At 41.0% G+C, this 21,723-nt stretch overlaps 1 protein-coding gene across 1 annotated transcript in view; it reads right to left on the bottom strand.

Annotated features, from left to right (window-relative positions):
- The window catches only part of RAP1B (RAP1B, member of RAS oncogene family), a 37,763-nt gene extending 19,353 nt beyond the window's left edge, over positions 1–18,410 (bottom strand). The window contains exons 1-3 of the mRNA XM_054026016.1: positions 18,324–18,410; positions 5,598–5,666; positions 2,393–2,449 (exon numbers count right to left, since the gene is read on the bottom strand). Of these exons, the coding sequence (XP_053881991.1) occupies positions 2,393–2,449; positions 5,598–5,666; positions 18,324–18,380 (183 nt within the window). The 5' untranslated portion in view covers positions 18,381–18,410. The remainder of the gene's footprint in view (positions 1–2,392; positions 2,450–5,597; positions 5,667–18,323) is intronic.
- Between the last annotated feature and the right edge of the window lie 3,313 nt (positions 18,411–21,723).

The raw sequence follows: 21,723 nt of genomic DNA, 5'->3' as shown, positions 1-21,723 counted from the left end.
TTAAGCTGATACTGAAGATAAGTTCCTGTTTGAGGCCTTCCAGTATATCATGGCTCATTTCAACAAGATTGGCATCAGAAGTATCTCACTTGGAGGATTCAACTCAATCTTTTGTTCTTCCACTTCAATAGTGGAAGCTACATTCAACTATACATTTGATATTGAAAAACCTTGGTGCTATTCCACACCTTTTGAGAGGACTGTGAATCCTTTCCACATGGATACTTCACTTATACATTTTACTTTTAAATGTCTTTCATTACTTTGGTCCATTCAAATCACCTGTTTCCTTCCACTTCCTTCAACTTTAGTTAAATTCATACTGATGGACAATTCCTATACCCGCAATTACAGCTTTTCACATTTAGTTCTGTTAGAATGAGACTTGGTACTTACTTCTGTATAATTATGTTGCTCAGGGGTGTGGAAAACTCCTGGTGTAGACTGCTGCCTCTTAGGGAGGTGGATTAACTATGCTGATGGAAGAAGCTCTCCCGTCGGCATAGTAGCTGGTTCACTAAAGCGGTGCAGCTACACCACTGTCCGTGAGGACAAGCCCTGAGAATCAGCCACCTTCATGAACTCAACACTGAACAAGTTGTCTCAGACAGCTTCAAATAGGCCCAATATAGACAGATAATCAAAATATTTCAGATATCTACAACCCAATCTACCCAGGATAGTTCACAACTCCATCCACACCTCTCTATTCAATATCTAAAAGACAGCATATTTCACTCACTAGCTTCTCCACTCACCATCCATTCTATGCTTGTTAACAGTTCTTTAATTTATTGATTAACAGCCATAACAAGCATTTTGATGGTCTCATTCCTCCCTTTATTCTAAAAGGTTAAGAGTTTTTATTCGCAGATTCAAGTAAAAACCCTGTTTCTGGCACCATAATATTAACCACCCAACACAAGTGTTGAGTTAGCAGAGTTCCATATTTAAGCCATGGTTTAGGTAGATAAAGTAGAAAAGACTGCCAAATGTATTCAACTCAATTTTAGCAATGAAACCAAGTTAGTTATGCTAAAGGATGTGTTTTAAAAAAGTGCCTAAACCTACAGTTTTGGTTCATAAATGAATGTATTATACTCCATTTACATTATAATTGACAACTGAGTATTTAAGAGGTAACCATTTAACTAAAGTAGAAACCAAAACCCAATAGTAGAGAAAGACTTGTATAACGGTAAGGCTTTACCACACAATACACAGATTGTAGTGCTAAGACTGCAGCATGTGCCAAAACCTTGTGATTGACATAACCATAAGCTGAGACCTAATAGGAGCAAGGTGACATGAATAGGACGTTAAGTTCCCTGTTGAAGTGAATAAAGATGATGCAATGAGGGAAGCAGTAGGGCATAAATTTTGGACAATTTGTATATTATACAACATTCAAAGCTTTCATAATTACAGGGAAAAAACACCAGTGGACAGAAATAGTAAAGAATCAGAGAATGAAAAACCTGGGGAAAATGTTAAACTAGATTCAACATAGGAAAAATGAAACAATATAGCTAAAGAGAAATAATTTAAGGGGAATAAAACTCTGAGTAATGTTGAAAAACGAAAGCAAAAGAAGGCCAATGCAACTGTGTGATGCCTCTGCCTTTTCATATCATCCTGCTACAACCACATTTGATCACAGCACTTGATAAAAGCGTTACCTGTTTTGGAAAAAAAAAGCCACTCAATCCATCTATCATTTCACACATTTAAGGAGAACTTTGCTGCTAAATTCCCAGGGAAGCGTTACTGGACCAGTCTGCTGTTACGGTTGTGTGTGTGTGTGGGGTGGGTGGGGAGGGGTTGGGAGGGAAGGTCTGCTCTAAGGGTCTTGATCCAAAACCCATTGAAGTCAATGGGAGTCCACTAAAACGGTTTTTGGATCAGGCCATAAAGGGGAAATTCACTCCTGTGTAGAGGGTCAGCACAAAGCCTATACATCTCACAAGTCCCCACTTAAGCCCAACTTTGGCTGTCAAGAAGAGACTAGAATAAAACAAGAATACCATACCTCAGGGGAGGGCAAGGTATAGGGAATTCCCCAACAGAAATCAGGATTACCACCTTCTGGGCTAAATTTAAGACGCCTAGAGGTGAATTATCCCTCAGAATATTACTACTACTACTAAATTTTAGGTTTTCCTATTATGAGGTAAAGCAAGAATCATAGGCAGCATACAATTTGCTTTCTGCAGTGTTATTTCCAATTCTGCTTAAATACTGGTCAGTGAAAAGCTGGGTGAAGGGGAGGGTAAATGTGTTTAGTGTTGTACAGTGGATGATTAAAAACTAGTGTACCACCACTGATTGGAAGTATTTTTTAAAAGTGCCCGAGTGTGATCCATATATACAGAGGATAATTAGTTGTACATACCGTTCCTGCAGTATCTAAGATTTCAAGCATACACTGTTGTGCATCTACTTCAACTTGCTGCCAAGAAAACAAAGATGAGGTTAAAATTTTTCTCAAAACAACAAGAAAGACTGTCAAATAGGCAACTAGTTTCCCTTTACAATTAATCTTATAATACACAAGACAAAGTAAGGGAAAATAAGATCCTGGCTTTTAATAAGTTTGTGCATGTACTCTGAAAGCAGGGAATAAAGGTAAAAGTTTTCAGAAGCCTCTAAGTGATTTAGGAGCCTAAATCTCTTGAAAGCAGTACTTGGGGACTTTTGAAAATGTTACCCATATACTAAAGAGTATTATAAATCTGTACAGTCTACCATAAGCAGAGAACACAGCTGTACTTGCTTCAATGGGCACTCTCAGCAAGCACATACACTTGATATTTGTGAGGAAAAGCACAGATCAAAAGCTAGAAAGTTAAAGTGGCATGTTGATGATCATTAAAAGGGCAAATTGGATCAATGGAGAGGTGGCAGAAAGTCCCTGATGTAATCTCTCATCAGTTTGCTTTAAGTGTGCAATAATATGACAGCATCTCTCTCTTTCAAGGTATATGGGTCCATCTCATGTCACTCCACCCATGAAGGAGAATTGGCAGAGTTGTTTTGCAAATTGATACCTTTAAGGGAGCTTGCTACTTAGTTTTTTAAATGTATGATTGACAGTTTAAGTTTAGGCTTGCTTTCTGAACCAATTTAAAACTCTAAGAAGGAAAGACTTTTTTCACATTTCCTCCATTTTCTTCTCCCTCTGAAGAGTATAAGGCCTCTTCAGTAGCCACTATTATACTACAAAGGATGCTGTTAAGTGGTGTACTCAACACAATTTCCTTTATAAGACACCTTGGCTTGAAATCTCAAGTCAACAGTATGTTGAAATAATTTAGATATTGTAGTAATTGAATTCTGAAGTTTTAAAAAGCAGTTTAATACTTAAAGCAGATTACAATCTGAACTTCTTGTACAGCAGTTGCCAAAAGAATGCTTTCAGAGGCACAGAAACCACAAAACAAGTTAGAATGTCATTGCTATTGCCCTTGCTTGAGGGAAGTGTATTGATATTGTTCACACTAAGTATGACTTCCAGAATCAGATCAATTTAGAGAACAAGAAATCCATGGGATTCGGAGTCATTCCAGGACCACATGTAGTCAGACACATGTTAATTTTTGTTATGAATCTTAGTTGAAAGCCCTCATTAACAGAAGCAGAGATTAATTTGTTTCTTGAGACCATTTAACCTTTTCGTATTTCATAATAACAACTAGCGGCTTTAGTTTCTTTTGAAAGCGGATCTTTCAAATATTTGCAAAATGTCAAGTCTAAGGTGAGATCTACTGAATAATCTAAATACATGCAGTAAGGAACATTTCACCACTTTCATAATGCTTGCTAGTATTTTTGGTGTAATTTACTGCAGGCACTTTGAAGTGGTGAGGGTCCAACAATTACTGGACAGGACTTGAAATTCTTGCCCCTTACTTTCAAGGCTGAGATTAAAAAGAGTACAATCAATTTTTTTTTTTTTTTTTTTAAACAGACTCTTTTAGATGTCCTGTATAGTTAGAGCTAGAACAAATCTCACATGAGTAAAATTTTCCACTACAGTGACTCTACCTGGTCATCAGGAAAGTAGTAAGTCTGGGATATTCTTCGCTCTCAGTGATTCCCCTTCTATCACCGAGCCAGCACAAAGCCGCCAGCTAGCTGCTTCAGTGCCTTGACAATAGGGAGTTGAGGTAGACAACAACGGGGAACAGGTCAGAGGTGGGCCTACCCCCCCTCTCCAGCTGAAGACAGGACAAGCGATACTTGTGTCACTGCAGTTTGTCTGGGTCAGTCTTACCACAACTGGATAAGCTATACACACAAGTTCATCCATCCTATTAAAAGCATATCAAGGTAAGGCTATTTTAATATTTCATTTGAAGTATATATAAATGAATTGTCTCAAGTGGTTCATTATGGTATAGAGAGTTTGAGAACCACTGTTTTCTGAGTTCACTAAAGCACCCTGCACTAACTACTGACTCAAGCCGGACTTACCCCAACTTCAACACTAGGCACCAACCCACCTTTGTAGACAGCTTTCAGTAGGAATCAAATCCTACTCTATTCAATGCCTCCCATGTAGAAATTAAGGAAAATGTATGCTTTGTAGTTAAGTAAAATAAAGGGGTTTTAGCAGTTATGGAAGGGCTTTGAAAGTATGGGGGGGGGGGGGAATTTAACAAGGCCTTGAAAATATTAGGTTCAAAAGTTAGAACAAATGTGGCATCTAGGACAAGACAAGTTTTGGGGAGAAGGCTAAGCTTAGAATGTGGTTAATGAGAAAAGATTTCTGTGAAAAGGGGTCTCTAAATTATAGAACCAGTTTATAACTTCATCTAACAGACAAATAGCTGATGTTTTGTGATATATGATAAAAACTGAAAGTGATCTTTAATATACCAATATTATCTTGAAGGGGGCCCAGTCCTAAAATTGTATCTACTCAAGGACAGGAAAGGGGTCAACCCCAAACTGGCTCTTAGCTAAAGTTAGCAACTGGCAATTACATTACTTGTTTATTAGGAGAATATAAAAAAAAAAAAAAAGTGACCTCTTAGAGGGTTCATTGTTAGTACCCGCCTTACCAAGTTGGAGCCAGCCAACATGGGTTTGAACACCTCAGGTCTAGTCCACTGTAAGTATCTTGATCAAGTACTTCTAACTGTGTTACTGTAGGGTGTAATAATTGCCTAAACTTTTAGACATGTTTAGAGCATTCGGATTTTATGAAGGAATTTATGACTGAATTGGTGTTATCGTTGATGCACAGTATCATAACATCAACATTAACACCCCAATATTGCACATTAACATTTATAGACAGTAAAACATTTAAGCTTAAATTGCAATTATCTTTTTAGATAGCCACCTTTTGAAGAGCCTATGTCATCAACAGAAGCCATATTGATAATCACTTACTCTTGTTCATTATCTCATGAATATTCAGGCTTCATAGATGCTAAATGAGTTAGTGATGTTAGATGTGTTTAATGCTCTTGCCATTCAGATTTTACGGTCAAGTACTTGCTAATTTTTTAAAAATAGTGTTCATTTTAGAGTTTCAAAAATGATCGGCGTCTTGTACTATTAGTGTAGTATCACTTAATTTATTGCATTACCTTTCTGTAGGAGTCTTCTATCGTAGGATCATATTTTTCAACAAATATTCCTTGAACAAACTGTACAGTCTGCAACACAAAAAAGTTCCCTTATACAACTTTAATTTTATATAATGTCAAAATATATAAACACATAATATTGTTCTAAGTGTACATATAATTGCCAAGAGCACATTCCTATATTTACTGAAGGCAGACATATGTCTAGGTGTAAAATATCTGAATATGTATAAGACAACAGGTAGACATTTCCTCCAGACTGTAAACAAATGCATTAGAGGTACATCCGTGTTCTAATACTTAGATGTATTTATCACCAAAGTTAGTGTGGATAAGTCATTTTAATGACTGTTTAAAGCAAATGAGTTCACACTATGTCTGAAAGACTATTACTATGAAATAGTTATTTACATATCCCGGGGAAAAATCAGCTTAATATAGTTAGATACATACACATGTTGTATAGTTATACAGTAACTCCTCACTTAAAAGGTTAAAGTTGTTTCGTTGTTAGGTTGCTGATCAATTAGGGAACATGCTCCTTTAAAGTTGTGGAAATTGGCAGCCGCCTGCTTTGTCCACTGCTTGCAGGAAGAGCAGTCTGTTGCAGCTAGCTGGTGGGGGCTTGGAACCAGGGTGGACCGGCAGCCCCGCTATCAACTCCGCCTATCAACTCCCTGCTCCCCTAAGTTTCCTGTGCAGCAGCTGCCAGCAGGCTAGCAAATGCAGCTATCCCTCCCCACACTGCCATGTTCTGCTCCTGCCCTCTGCCTTGGAGCTGCTCCTCGAGCCTCCTGCGAGCTGTGTGTAACTCCCCCCCACAATGTCAGGGTATCCCCCTCCCCTCTGCTTACACCTTCTCCATATAGAGCAGGGTGGGGACATGGAGGGAGAGAGACAGAGAGAGCCTGGTGCAGCAGCTGCTCTCTCAACTTCCTGATCCACTTAAAAAGACAATGCACTTAAGAGTGGGCCAGATTACTTAAAGAGGCAGTGTGCATTTCTCTCTCTCCCCCCCCCACACACAAGGTGTATGTTTGTCTTTGTCTGCTATGCTATCTCCCCTCCATTCCTGCTGACTTGTAGAATGTGAGGCTACATTAACAACAATGTATTAACCCTTGAGGGCTCAGCCCAGTGCTAGTTCATCATTTAGCACAGGGGTTCTCAAACTGGGGATCAGGACCCCTCAGGGGGTCCTGAGGTTATTACATGGGGTGTCACGAGCTGTCAGCCTCCACCCCAAACCCTGCTTTGCCTCCAGCATTTATAATGGTGTTAAATATAAATATATATATATATATAAATATAAAAGTATTTTTAATTTATATGGGAGGGGGGGGCGCACTTAGAGGCTTTCTATGTGAAAGGGATCACCAGTACAAAAGTTTGAGAACCACTGATTTAGCAGCAAGGCATTCCCTGGGAAATATCCCACCTTCTTACTTCACCACCTCAACCAAGCTTCACAATCATCATAACTGTGAACAGTATTAAACTTATAGTGTGTGTTTGTCTGGTGAAGAACATTCCCGCCCCCTCCCCCTTTACATTAATTCTTATGGGGAAATTGGATTCGCTTAACATCGTTTCGCTTAAAGTTACATTTTTCAGGAACGTAACTACAACGTTAAGTGAGGAGTTACTGTACAGCTTTCAACACAAAATTTAAGAGCTGTTTTGTATTGTCTACAACTTATTTTATTAGTACTACAAATTCAAAATGTGTATCCTGGACTACTAAATGGCTATCAATATTTTCTAGAACACTGAACTTCAGGCCAAGTCTTGCTCCCCGCATCTGCCTTTGGGGGGGATAGGAGGGAGAGAGAAAAAGGAGTGTTCTGTAAACTGGCTAGGGAGAATTACAGAAGCTGGCATACTTCGGTGTGGGATTTGTGGATCTTTGACTAAAGTCCAGTGGCTAAGAGCATAGGGACTACCACTCAACATCAAAACTGCAATACACCTCTACCCCGATATAACGTGAATTTGGATATAACGCGGTAAAGCAGTGCTTGGGGGGGGGGGGGGGGGAAGCTGCACACTCTGGTGGATCAAAGCAAGTTCGATATAACGCGGTTTCACCTATAACGCGGTAAGATTTTTTTGGCTCCCGAGCACAGCGTTACATCGAGGTAGAGGTGTACCAATGCAAGAAGATTCCATTATCTTTTACCATAAACTCTGGATTCCTTCTATGTCAAAGCCAACTTAAGACAGGCTTGGTGCAAAATTTGCCCTGTAGTGTCTTTTTGCAGGGAAAAAGGTTTTACTTTGGTCAGTAGTCCATGGATGTAAGCTAAAGCACATATAAAAAAGTTGAAATCCTGGAGCCCAGAACATTCACAGTTCCCATGCATGCTGGGAGAGTTATGGCTCAAGGTTCCTAAATTTTTCCATAGCACAAGCCATATTTTAATTAAGGCATGGTCTCATGGACCACCTCCCCCTCAAATTCATGGTCATAGCACCCATGGCAATTACACAAATTGCTTACACAGAAGATCTCTCAGATGCCATTTAACAGCTGGAAAGGAGACACCAGCATGGTGAAAAACCCAGTTTCCCACAGACCACCAGCAAGTGCTATGAGACTTCTGTTTTGGAATATTATAGGTTGCTGTAAGACAACTGAACAATTCCTCAGTAGAAACAAATACACTTCTAGTTTCTTCTTTCTAGTGTTTTTGCACATTATTTATTAGCACTTAAGGACCCAAATGGGATTAAGTCTCCCATTGTACTAGATATTAAAACAAAAAAAATACTTGGGCAAGGACTGAGTTCAAAAGCTTAAGATTCTGACAATATGAAAGATGTTGAGTTTATCACAAGTAAATGTCAAAAGGAAGGGTGTGATGACGAACAGGAGCAAGAGGGAATAGTTTCAGTTGGGAGATCTGAGAGCCACTCGCATAAGGGACTAACTGAAGGCAAGCTTGCTGATACCACCTGTGATAAAACCAAAAACTAAGGTTGTTTGGGGCCCCATGAGAACCACAATCACAGAACTTCCAATTTGGTGGCCCCAGAAATGCTTAGATTTTATTCCCTTCTTTGCAAATATAGCTTTTAATGCAATATTGCAAGTTTTTTTACATGTACCTTTTGATTCTGTTTGGTAGTGCGATAATGGCGGACCACATTTTGTCTGGTAGGGACCAGAGACTGGTGAAACCAGTTCACAATTCTACCCCCCAAAACATACAGATTTTATCTACTCCTTGTTCTCATGCATATTGGGAAGACAGGGGAAGGAAGAGGACTCATGTTTTAGGGCACCAACAAATGACTACCCCATAGAGAATATTTGGAAAGAGTCCTTGTAGCTATTGACAGTCAGAAAGGTCACGTCAAAGAATGGTAGAAATTTTGCATTTTGGACAGTATGTGGCTGCTGCAGTTGTTGCTTTATGATTAAGGCTATGTTTGTTTATGTCAGATTCTGGAAGTCACGGAATCCATGACTTCCAGAGACCTCTGTGACATTCTCTGCTTCAGCCCAAAGGGCTGCAGGACTCTGGAGCTGGCAGCCAGCAGGGCTCTGGCAGAGTTCCAGCGACAGGGGGCCCTCTGAAAGGTTCCAGCAACGGTCAATAGCCTCACGCAGGGAGGGAGGAGAACGCCTTGGGCCAGCGGCTGGGGGTGTCCCCCTGCAGCTTCCAGCTGCCGCAGGCAGAGGGGGAACCCCACAGCTCCCAACCATGCAGTGGCGGGGGAAAACCATGGAGCTGCAGCAGCAAAAGTCAGACAGGTCACAGCTTCCATGAATTTTTGTTTACCTGTGATCTGTCCGTGACTTTTACTAAAAATAACCATGACAAAAGTCTTAGCCTTGTTTAGGATTTATAAATTCAAGACTATATTTGCTAGTATTAAAACCCACCTACCATTCCACAATCCACCCTCCTAGCACATTTAGATTTATTTCTGAAGAGGAAGTCACTCAAGGTATGTTTCCAGTATTATCAGTAGCAAGTTTTACAACTTCAGTAACAGGCCTACTTTAACTTAAATATACTGAAAAGCAACACCCTAAATGTTCCTCTTGAAGTTCTCACCATCAAGATCTATAATTTAATTATATATACAACCATTTAACCAATTTGCTATTCAGTTTACACACTTCAATTCTAGGACTCACTTATGTAGTGTTAAAACCTTCATCCTTGGTCCCTTATTCTTGTTTAAATACCTTTCCAAACTGCCTCTTTGAACAGCAGGGTTTCTTTGTATGCTGGTATTCAAGTAAAGCCTATCCATAATTAATAGACTTCTGCTCTAAGAAATGCCTTAGTTGCCCATTGAAACTTAGTCTGTACTAGGAAGTTATCATAGGTAACACTAGGACAAAAATAAATCTAAAAAAAACAAACAAAAACAAAAAACCACACACCACACAGCGTGAAGAGTAGGAAGACTAACATCAAATTCTGTAGAAGCCAGACCTTCATTTCAACACATTCAAGGACAGCAGTCCAGTAGGAACCCCAGAACCTTCTGCTTTCCCAGAAGCTAGGGTGTGCGGAAGAAAAGCAAGAGTTCCTCACTTTGGCTGCTGGACAGACCAAGTAGTAACCTCTTTCGTATTACCATCTATAGACTAAGTTTGTCCTCTGGCTAGAAGAGGTCTTGTACAATTTCCAAGATCTGGGCATGCATGCATAAGCAGGCATGAAAGGACAGAGAACAGAAAAAGTAAAGTATACTGAGCTTTATGGAACATCAAGAGACAGCCCACGGAAAGGTGCAGAATGATGCATCATAGATAAAGAAATGGGAGCACAGCAAAGAAATAAGGTATAATCAATGCAAGTAGGAGTTTCAGGGTAACCACACCTATACTCCCTTTCCTGCCACACTCTGAACAGTGTATTGCCAGCAGTTACAAGTTACCACACAGCTCTAAGCAAGCACATTTATTCTTAAGGTAAAAACATTACAGAAAACATAATAAAAACAAACAGACTTAAAACCACACACTAAACATACCAGGAGTCACCCACCAGTGTTATGGGGCCCTAGAAGCCAAAGTCTTTCCAACCCTTTTGCAAGGGTGCCCCTCCCCCAGACAGTAGACCCTGTCTGTTTGCTGTATCAAAAAGAAGGTCCCGAGACAGTTTAAACACAGCCTTTACATGCCAAAAGCTCTCTCCCCCCATCGGTCTCCAGAAAACCCAGTTTAAATCCGTATATGTAAGCTTCCCCCACAAGGCAATAGCTATCTGAAAGTGTTTAAGATGAGTCACTCAGGTTATCGCCTTCCACTGTTCTTAGTTACTAATAATGCTGTAGCAACCCCCCCACCCCCCATGGAGTTGCATACAATCCAGGCGTACCGTGATATATAACAGATTAATAAATTTAGCATAATATGTTGCCTTAAAGTTACTGCATGCAGTCGCGATATCCGTCACAGGGCTGCAAATATTGTAGAGTGAATATATTTTTCAAAAAGTTTCACCAGTATTCAATGAATTTGTATGACACATCCAATATTTTCTCCAACCTGCCTGTAGTCAATTTCTTCCTCCAGCTTTCCTCAAGAACTAATTCTATGTCTGATTTCCTGCATAATCTTGTCTCCATTACATTGTCTGTTCATTTTCTTTTACTCTATATTCTTCTCAATCTCATCTCATCGCTTTGCTTTCTAGGTTTGAGACCCACATAATGCAGGGGATGCTAGACCTAAATTCTGTGGTGCTCTGATGCAGGAGACTGAAGATTCTGCAACAGCTTTATTTTAAATTGAAAAGCCAAAGTATCAATTGTATTACTCATTTTCATATCAAGTTTATTAACTTTGGCTGACACTGGACAAGATGCTGCATGAACAACTGATTTCCCTGGAGGGGAAATTCAACTTCCAATAGTTTGGGAAATAAAGACTATAAGCACTTCAGGATGGATTTTTAAAAGTGTCAAACACCTGTATTAAAGTATGCAACGACAATGTCAGAACATTCAGATATTAGATCTTGACTGAGTTTAGACTTGCTAGCAAGATGAAGCCACCGTTAGTAATCATTTTTTACCTAGGACTTGAACATAAATGTGCATGTCTCCCTACCAAGAAGGGGGTCACATCTGAAACAGTCCAATTTACAGGAATCTGGAGACCTCGGTTCTACTTTGACTTTTACTGATCTTCCCCTCTCTAACTCAGTTTCCCCATCTGTAAAATGGGGATAATGACGTTTGCTCTGATATTCCGGTGAAAAGAGCTATGTAAAACCTAAATATTTTTCAGCAAATGATTTTGTGAATGGCAGAGTTTGACAGAACAAAACTTGCTTGCAAGTAATTGCTGCCCCAAAGAGCAATCTACCGGTGGCCTGCAACTCCAGAAAGCAGATCCATCATTGTGTCCCACCCTTGGTCCTACAGGTTTTTTCCTCCAGCTGTGATAAAGTAGAATCCCTTACGTGTGAGATTGATAGCTGAAGACTCCTAAAGTGGAGATGGAACGTGGATTGGGGGAAAGGGGGGGCGGAATCTGCACTGACAATCTTGAAGAACCACAATTACTGTAGGGAAGTAGCAGGTCTCTTCTTCCTGAATGTGTCAGTGTAGATCCCACTGTAGATGGGTAACAAGCAGTATCCTGCTCATGATGGTAGCAGTGAGGAATACCAGCTGTGTCAGTCAAAAAGTGATTTCAGAACTGCTCTCCTGAACTTAGCAGCCAGGTCCAAAGCCTAATGCTTGACAGTCAGGGAGTTACTCCATGTCAAGGAGAGAGCTTTGCAGATTTCGGTCAGCACATTTCTGAAGCAGAAGGATGCCACTTGAGCTTTGGTGGAGTGAGCCTTAATGTTCGATGGGAGAGGTGTAGTAGTCAGATAGGAATACGTGACACGTGTTATTTCAGTAGTCTGTGAAGAGATGGCCTAAATACATAGCTAAAGCCAGAAATAGATGGGGACAGTCTGAACGGTTTAGTCTTGTCAACATAATAGCACAAAGTCCTGAAGACACTGAATGGGTGCACAATTTTTTTCTCCTGATGTAGAGTGTGATAGATAAATGAGAACTTAGTGCTACCTTATACCGGTCCTCTGGAATGTCGCATGGGGAGTTTCAGCCATAAGTGCTTCAAGTTTGCTCACTTTTCTGACTAAAGTGATAGCCACTAGAACAGCCTTCAAAAGAACATTCCAAAAGAGATTCAGAGGGAGGCTCCATGAGTCCAAGGAAGACTTTGTTGAGGTTCCTGGTGGGAAGAGGGTCTCTGGTGGGTAAGCATGCAATAGGTCTTTGAGAAACAGATACCATTAGGTGAGAAAAGAGAGCATGGGAAGCTGAAGTTCCTGACCTTAGCAAAACTTAATGGAAGACTGTCTGTTTTACGTGCAATAGGTAGTACAGAATCTTACCGAGGTTTGGTCTGGACCCAGTCTATGTTGGGATGCTTTTTTATCATAGAACGTTTTTCATCTTAGGATATGTAGGCAGCAGTCATGGTTTGTGGTATTCAGCAAACAACCTCACTGACGGGGGCACTGACTTCAGGTCTGGATGGAGTATCTGGCCACAGTGCTGTGAGATTAGATCCGGGCAGTCTGTGAGTGAGACAGTTTGCTGAACCTGTTGATAGTTGTAGATCTGTCAAACGAAACTCTACCAGTAGGGAAGTATAAGCATGATTGTGGTTGTGTCATTTGATTTAGACTTTACCCTGGAAACTGATGGAAAGACATATAGAAGATCTTGTGACTATTACAGAAAGAAGGTGTCAAGTAATGACCGCAGCCTCACACCTCCTCTGAGCAAGAATTCTGACACCTAGTGCTGAACAAGTATACCACCAGGATCTGCCAACACAGGAATATTGGCGCTATGACTGATCTCTACAGTGACCACTTGAGTAGTAACAGATTGTCTGTTCAGGAAATCTGCCAGGTTGTTGCTGACTCCCAGGAGGTGAAAAGCTGTCCAGTTATTCTGTTTTGGTGGCATCATGCTAGGAGCTAAATAGCTTCCAGACATAAGGGAAGAAGTGTATGCTTCCTTGCATGTTGACAGCCAGAATCTGCATGGTGGATTTTTGAAAAATAGGCAGGAAAGCTATGCAGATTAGCCTGATGGTTTAGAGCTCCAAGACACTGATGTGGAGTCCCAGGCCTTCTGGGGACCAGTTCCCTTGCATATGCAGATTGAAAAATATGACAGGGAGCCCACCTGGACAGAGTAGCAGCCGTGTTAGTCTGTATCCGCAAAAAGAACAGGAGTACTTGTGGCACCTTAGAGACTAACAAATTTATTTGAGCATAAGCTTTTGTGGGCTACAGCCTACTTCATCGGATGCATGTAGTGGAAAATACAGTAGGAAGATATGTGTATGTATGTATATGTATATACACAGAGAACATGAAACAATGGGTGTTACTATACACACTATAAGGAGAGTGATCAGTTAAGATCAGTTTTATCAGCAGGAGAGGAAAAAAAACACTGTTTGTAGTGGTAATGAAAATGGCCCATTTCCAGCAATTGACAGATGTGAGAAACTGGGGGGGGAGGGGAGGGGGGAGAAGAAAATAAGCATATACATGGCAGAGGGGCATTGCTGGCACATGATGGCATGTATCACATTGATAGATGTGCAGGTGAACAAGCCTCTGATAGTGTGGCTGATGTGGTTAGGTCCCTATGATGGTATCCCCTGAATAGATATGTGGACAGAGTTGGCAATGGGATATATGCCATCATGTGCCAGCCCCTCTGCCATGTACATTGGCCAAACCGGACAGTCTCTACGTAAAAGAATAAATGCACACAAATCAGACGTCAGGAATTATAACATTCAAAAACCAGTTGGAGAACACTTCAATGTCCCTGGCCACTCAATTACAGACGTAAAAGTCGCAATTTTCCAACAAAAAACTTCAAAAACAGACTCCAATGAGAAACTGCTGAATTGGAATTAATTTACAAATTGGACACCATTAAATTAGGCTTGAACAAAGACTGGTAGTGGATGGGCCATTACACAAAGTAAAACTATTGCCCCCCCTACAGTTCCTCATATCTCCTTGTCAATTGCTGGAAATGGGCCATTTTCATTACCACTAGAAACAGTTGTTTTTTTCTCTCCTGCTGATAAAACTGATCTTAACTGATCACTCTCCTTATAGTGTGTATAGTGTTTCATGGTGTGTGTGTGTGTGTGTGTGTGTGTGTCCCCCTCTTCAAGCACCGCCCCCCCAGCTCTCTCGGCCAATGGGAGCTGTATGGATGGTACTTGCAGGCAGGAGCAGAGCACGGAGGGAGACCCCTGCCCCTCACCCCTGGGCTGTGGTGGCCATTTCCAGGAGTGGCATGGGACCAGGGTAGGCAGCGAGTCTGCCTTAGTGGCAGCCACGCTGCACCGCCGGAGATCGTGATCAACTGGGAGATACTCTAGGATCAACCGGTTGGTGACCACTGCCATAGGTGAAGTCTAGCAAGCAACATTATGTATGAGCATGCTGACACATGGCTTAGCAGCCCCAAACACATCTACGATCATTGTTGGGTTTACTTTTATCTAGAGTAATAGCTAATGCATTCACAAGACCATCTTTGGCAAGGTACACTCACTGCCCTGGAATCGATCAGCATTCAGTCTTATCTGTAACAGGCTAAAGGCTTATTTTTCTTAGTTCACTAAAAAACCCAGTTGAAAGAACAGGCTAGGTTTGCTGCCATCTCCTGCTGAGATCTGTCCTTGAACCAATATTGATCTGGAAGAGACAGACTGATAGAGACAAGCGTTTCCATTCTGAATCTGAGATGTGTAAGTATTTGAGTCTCTCAGCTCTAGGACAGGACAGAGAACCCCCTTTTTCGCTGAGACAAGGAAATATTTGAGTAGAAGCCTCTTCCCCTGTACTTCATAGGTACCTCTCAGAGCTCCCAGACAAAGCAATGACACCACTTCTAATTGTAACAGGCTCTTGTGAGAAGGGTCCCTGAAAAGGGAAGGGGATAGGTACAGGGTTAAGGAGTGGAAAGGTATAGGGTAGCCTTGGGAGATGTTCAATGCCCATTTGACAGCTATGATGGCCACCGAGGCCTAGTGCAAATGGAATGTCTCCAGAAGTGATATGGATCCCTCCAGGACAAATCTCAGGCCCTTATTGGGCTCAGTCACAATACCAGGAAAGAGGTCACCAGGGGATCTTTTTTCCACTATGCCATTCCAGTTCTGATTGAGGACCTAGAGGCTCTGTCCTTGGAGTAATGTTGTGTGTCCTTTTTTTGTAATTTTCCTTAGTGCCTGGAGCAATGTTTGAATATCTGGCTTTGATTTAGTGACACTTTTATAGTGACAGGTGCTGGCTTTGCTGCCTGGGCAGCTGGTGACTTTGAGGGGGTTGGCTAGTCACTAGTGCCAGCTCTGATGGCATCCTTTCCACCCTCTTTCTACCGCCCAATTCCAATGTATAACGTGTGCCTGACTTGAAAGAGCACTGGCTGATGTTGGCTTATCTGGTGTCACTCTGGGAGTAACGGTCATCTCTAGGTCTCAAGTGACCCACATAGACTACCCTAGCAGATATAGCTTGAGCTGCACATCCCTGGATTTGCAGGTGCTGGAGAAAGAACGCTTGCACACAGAGGCCTCTCTGGGATGTGGCTCTCCCAGAAGAGAAGACACTGGCTATGTCCATCCTTGACAGGGATCAGTCAGTCACAGGACAGGCAGGGTATGAACCCTGAAAGTCTGAAATTTGCCATAAGGTGTGGTGGTTAGTGTTAAGCACCGTACCCTCCTGTACACAGTGGGAGAAGGTGGTCTACAGTTTTTCGGGGCATCTAATTTGATGGGAGCGTGAAGATGAAAATTTCTTCACAAAGTTGGTTTAAAAATGGCTTCAAAGTTAAGAGTATTAGAACATTTTAGGCAAATTAAGTGCATGTATAGATTCACCAACAAAAAGTCAATCACTTCATTTATTGACAGGCATAAATCCAAGAGATATTCTACACTAATGGTAAAAACAAATCTCATTTTACAAAACTGTATATTGCCCCAGACTTACATATTCTGCGTTGTCCCACTTGTATAACATTTATTTAACCCAAACTGAGAGCAAACCAGGACAATTTCTACACTCAGATGCATAACAAATGAAGTCCCTGCAAATGGCCTCATTCTCCCACTACGGCTAAAACAGTATGGCTGCAACATCCATACTAACTACAGAAATATGGTTGGCCAGAATAAGTTAGGAAGTGGAGAAACTTACTACTTTTATCAAATTAACAACTGAGCAAATGTGGGCAAAATTAAGTGATTAAATTTTACAAAACCAGTATGTATACGTACTGTAACCCAAGTTATGCGGTTTCAACTTTGCTGTACTTTGTTTTGTATTTGTTGCCCTTAGAACTGTTGACCATACAGATTATGTATTATGTTTCTCCAATTAGTAATTCAAATGAAATTGCAGCAACAAAAACACTGACTAAATCAGTGGTGTTATGCAGTCTGTGGCAAGGGCCAAGTTACTTTTTCAGTTAAGAGTCCAGAAATAGAGTGGACTGGCAAAAGGCAATTTTTGTGGTCTTGCCCAGCTTCAGAATGTGCCTTCTTAGCCAGGTTAAGTATCACATTTAGTTAAACATTTGAAACCTTCCTTCCTCTGTCCATTAACTCACCCTCTGTGCAACCCTCCTGCTCCTCCCTACCCCCAAACACTTTGGGAATCCCATCACTATTTCAACACTTCCCCTTCTCCCACCTTCAGGGAAATATATTCCATTTCCCTACCACTGGAGAATTCCCTTCATTCCTCCACTCTCTGCACATCTGGGGAGAGAAAGTAATGAACAGAAGCATCCTCTTTCCTCCGCCTGGGTTCATGAGGCTCAATGGTGGCAGCAGCAGTGAGAGCCAAGAGAGAGCAGGAGCCCAACCCTGCAGGCTCAGCTATGGTGGTAGTGAGATGGAGTGGTGGGTGGAATGGCTTTGGTACCAGTGCACAGTCAGGCATGAATTCCTCAGTACATTTTCCAGAGCAGTATATATCCTCACTATACTGGTGAATGTAACCAAGCAAATACAGGGTGGGGGAAAACAAAACAAAAAACCCCCACCACCATTGTCTCAGTAGCTGGCACAGTCATCCAATGAACTGGGAGCTGACCTGACCGGGATCTGTTCCACTTCCTCCCCTGTAACGGACCCCAATATATGAGTGATCTTTGATAAGTTATTTCACCTTGATAGCCTCAGTTTCTCACCAGCGCAGTAGGGATGCACTTTCCTTCCTTTGCAAAACATTGAGACCTATGGCTGAGAAGCACTATGACTGTGAGGTAGTAGCAAAACCAGACATGGATAAAGTCAAACTTAGATCTCAGACATATTTCAATCTTAACCTTCAAGTTGATGAGATCAGCAATAATGTGTTCCTAAGGTTAAGTTAAGCATCCTTTTAGTACTGAGGGTCTGATTTCCAGCAGTTTGGCAAGCGTACATTCATGCACACGAATGGACACCTGATATTGAATGTGCAGGCACAAAGCCCAAGTTTGCATATATAATATGGGGAGGTAAGTGTCTATATCTAGCCATTCACACTCAAGTTATTAGTTTCCATGCACATATGGAAGTGTGCATGAAAGTACACCTACCTACTAACTAAAAATAAGGCAAGTCAGTAGAAAAAAATGTCTAAACTGCTTCAAAAGAGATCTATTAGTTACAGTAGTTAAAGGAATACTACTTACCAGAGCAGACTTTCCAACACCTCCTGAGCCAAGAACAACTAGCTTGTATTCACGCATGATGAAAGTGTTAAGTCACCCCCTTGATACCTAAAATACACAATAAAAAAATGAGATCCCAAATTTCTACTAAAGGACAACCGCATTACATGAACTTAAGTATATTACAGTGTTAATGTACTGTAACTGTATCTATAGCTATGTACCTATAGTGTTCACTATAGTGATGTTCACTATTTGAAAAAACTAATTTTAACACTAATTTTATATGGCTGATAACTCCAGGATACCTACCACTACATGAACTAAGGCAGACATAATCTAAGCAAGCTGCCTCTTGATTTACTATACAACATGGAAACTACAGACCCTAACTGGCAGTCATAACCTGTACTCAGAATTACTATTAATAGTAGTAATTCTACTTATCCACCAACTTAAAAAAGGATGCCTCCAGAATACTTTCCTCGCTGCCAGAACAGTTAAAGTTATACCTTTAAAAACAAACAAACAAAAAAACTGTTTCTAGTTCAATACCAAAGGATTACACTATGTATCTCTGCATGCAGTAAGATCCATTACAAAATATTTCAGCCTTGTGAGTACAAGTATATAGATCAATAACTAGTTTTTCCACTCTGCAAAACAGCTTGTAGCTTTTACTGCACTGCCTAGGGTTAGAATGTCTTTATCTTGCCCAAGGTCTCCACCATTGTGTCCACTGATTTACTGAACAGTTAGGAGAGAATCTAAGTATTTGAAAGTAGCCAGCAATTTTCTTTACCTACACACAGGCTTTCCATTAACTGAGGCACATATACATATGGGACACTATTCACAGACTAAGTCAGAAGGGACCATTAGATCATTTAGTCTGATCCTGTACAACACAAGCCACAGAATTTCATCCAGTTACTCCTGTGAACCAAATAACTTCCCATGGCAGTTTGTTCCAATGATCAATCAAAAATTGGTACCTTACTTCTAATTTGAATTTGTCTGCCTTTAACTTTAGATATTGGTCTTGTTATACCTTTCTGATAAATAAAGCAGCCCTCTAGTACCTGGTATTTTCTCTCTGTGAGGGTACCCGCACACCATAATCAAGTCACCTCCTTATTTTTTTTTTTGGGGAGGAGCTAAACAGACTGAGCATCTTCAGTCTCTCACTGTAAGACTTTTTTCAGCCCTTTAAAAATGTGGTTCTTCTCTGCACCCTCTCCAGTTTTTCAACATCCTTATAAAAAATGTTGACACCAGAACTAGATTCAATATTTAGGATCTCTCTCACCATTACCATATGCAGAGACAATAGGAATAAGGAAGGTTACTTTTAACTACTTCCCTACTTATACATCCAAGGACCACATTAGCCTGTTTTGCTACTGCATTGCTAGGGTCCTACCAAATTCATGGTCCATTCAGTTTCATGTCATAGGATTTTAAAAATTGTAAATTTCATTATTTCAGCTATTTAAATCTGAAATTTCATGGTGTTGTAACTGCAGGGGATCCTGACCCAAAAAGGAGTTGGGGGATGTAGTGTTGCAAGGTTATTGTAGGGAGGGGTTGCGATACTGCTACCCTTACCTCTGTGCTGCTGCTGGTGGGGTGCTGCGTTCAGAGTTGGGTGCCTGGCCAAAAGCCACCGCTCTCTGATTGCCCAACTTCGAAGGCAGCGCAGAAATAAGGGTGGCAATACCGTGACCACCCCCCAAAATAACTTTGCAACCCCCTCCCCGCAACTGCTTTTTGGGTCAGGACCCCCAGTTTGAGAAACACTGGTCGCCCCCATGAAATCTTTATAAAAGAAAAGCACACAAAAGACCAGATTTCACGGTCTGTGACGCATTTTGCATGGCCGTGAATTTGATAGGGCCCTAATCATTGCACAGGGAGCTCATGTTCAGTTGTTACTCCACTAATGGTTCTTAAATCCTTTTCACAGTCACTGCTCTCCAAGATAGAGAGTCTTCAGTTCTGCAAGTATGGCTTTCATTTTTTACTTCTAGATTTAATCACCTTGCATTTGGCGATAGTAAGTTGTCTTTGATCAAATAGGCCCAGCTTACCAAGTGATCCAAATCATTGCAACTACCCTGTCATCAATATTTACGACTCCACCAGTCTGTATATCACAAGATTTTAAATTCAGCAGCTATTTTATATTTACTTCCAGACTATTGATAAAAATATTGAATGGCATTGGGTACAGAAGAGATCCCTTGAATTCTAAAGTTCTGGTTCAGAAAGCTGCCCTTAACATAGGAACTTCCGATAACCCATATTTAAACTGTTCCGCATGAAGTGTGAGGGTAATATTTTATAGCACAGAGTGCACGTAGCTCCTTAAGCCCCACCCCAAAGGCCTTCTAAACTAAACTAGTTGAAAATGGCAACACATATTAAAAAGTCCTTGAAAACCCATCTAGGAATTTTGCTGTCCAGTCCTGAGGAATCTGTAGCACATAACCCCTGTGTTTTTTTTATTCTGTACCCAAAGTATTTTGCCTCCACCCTCCACTAAGTCTGGAGACGCAATTTAGTAAAAATGCTTTAGGCATACCCCCAGTTAGTGTGACTAAAGGAAATATCTTTAAGAGTAGTTAGCTTTCACTTCTTGCCTGGAGGAGGGGGGAGGGGGAGAGAAGAAAAGAAGCATTCCAACTAGCAGTTATAACAGTTTAGAAAGCAGATACAATTTTATCCCCTCCCCTTACTCAGTGTTCTAAAAGCTTGAGGGAGTTCTAAACAGGAATGCATATATTATCTATAGATGTCTTCCAACAACAGTCAGAGCAAGATTAAGATGTTCTACAAAAGATCTTCCTTTCACACACACAGTCAAAATGCCCTGTGACCGGGGGGGGGGGGGGGGGGGGGGGGGGGGGGGGGAAGAAAGAGAGAAATCACAATGTCATTTTTCAGGAAATGGATGCCTGATGGCATGGAAATGACATAATACTCATTTTTGAAGTTCACTAATAGGCTGATCTGGCGATTGACTACTACACGAACATCCATTGCTGTGCTTGTGTTTGGAACAGTTGTATCAATACTACCATGGTTCTTCACCTCTTTGCTGCTATACTGTCTATCCATGCTCCCCAAAACTTCATTTCATACTATACAAGTTATGTACCATCATTGTTAGTAAGACTATGTAGTTACATACACTGTTATTGTGGCAGTGTTCATTCCAGGATATTAGAATGTGTGAGTGAGGTAATATCTTTTAGTGGATCAACTTCTGTTGGTGAAAGAGACAAGCTTTTTCAACTTGGAAGAGAAACTTTTGTGCTCTGTATGTTGAAAAAGCTTGTCTCTTCCACCAACAGAAGTTAATCCACTAAAAGATATTACCTCACTCACATTGTCTCTCTGAGGTATTACGACAGTCACC

Source organism: Malaclemys terrapin, chromosome 1 (genome assembly GCF_027887155.1).
Source record: "Malaclemys terrapin pileata isolate rMalTer1 chromosome 1, rMalTer1.hap1, whole genome shotgun sequence".
Taxonomy (NCBI): Eukaryota; Metazoa; Chordata; order Testudines; family Emydidae; genus Malaclemys; species Malaclemys terrapin.
Note: the sequence above shows the minus strand (reverse complement) of the source record. Positions and strands in the feature narration are given on the sequence as shown.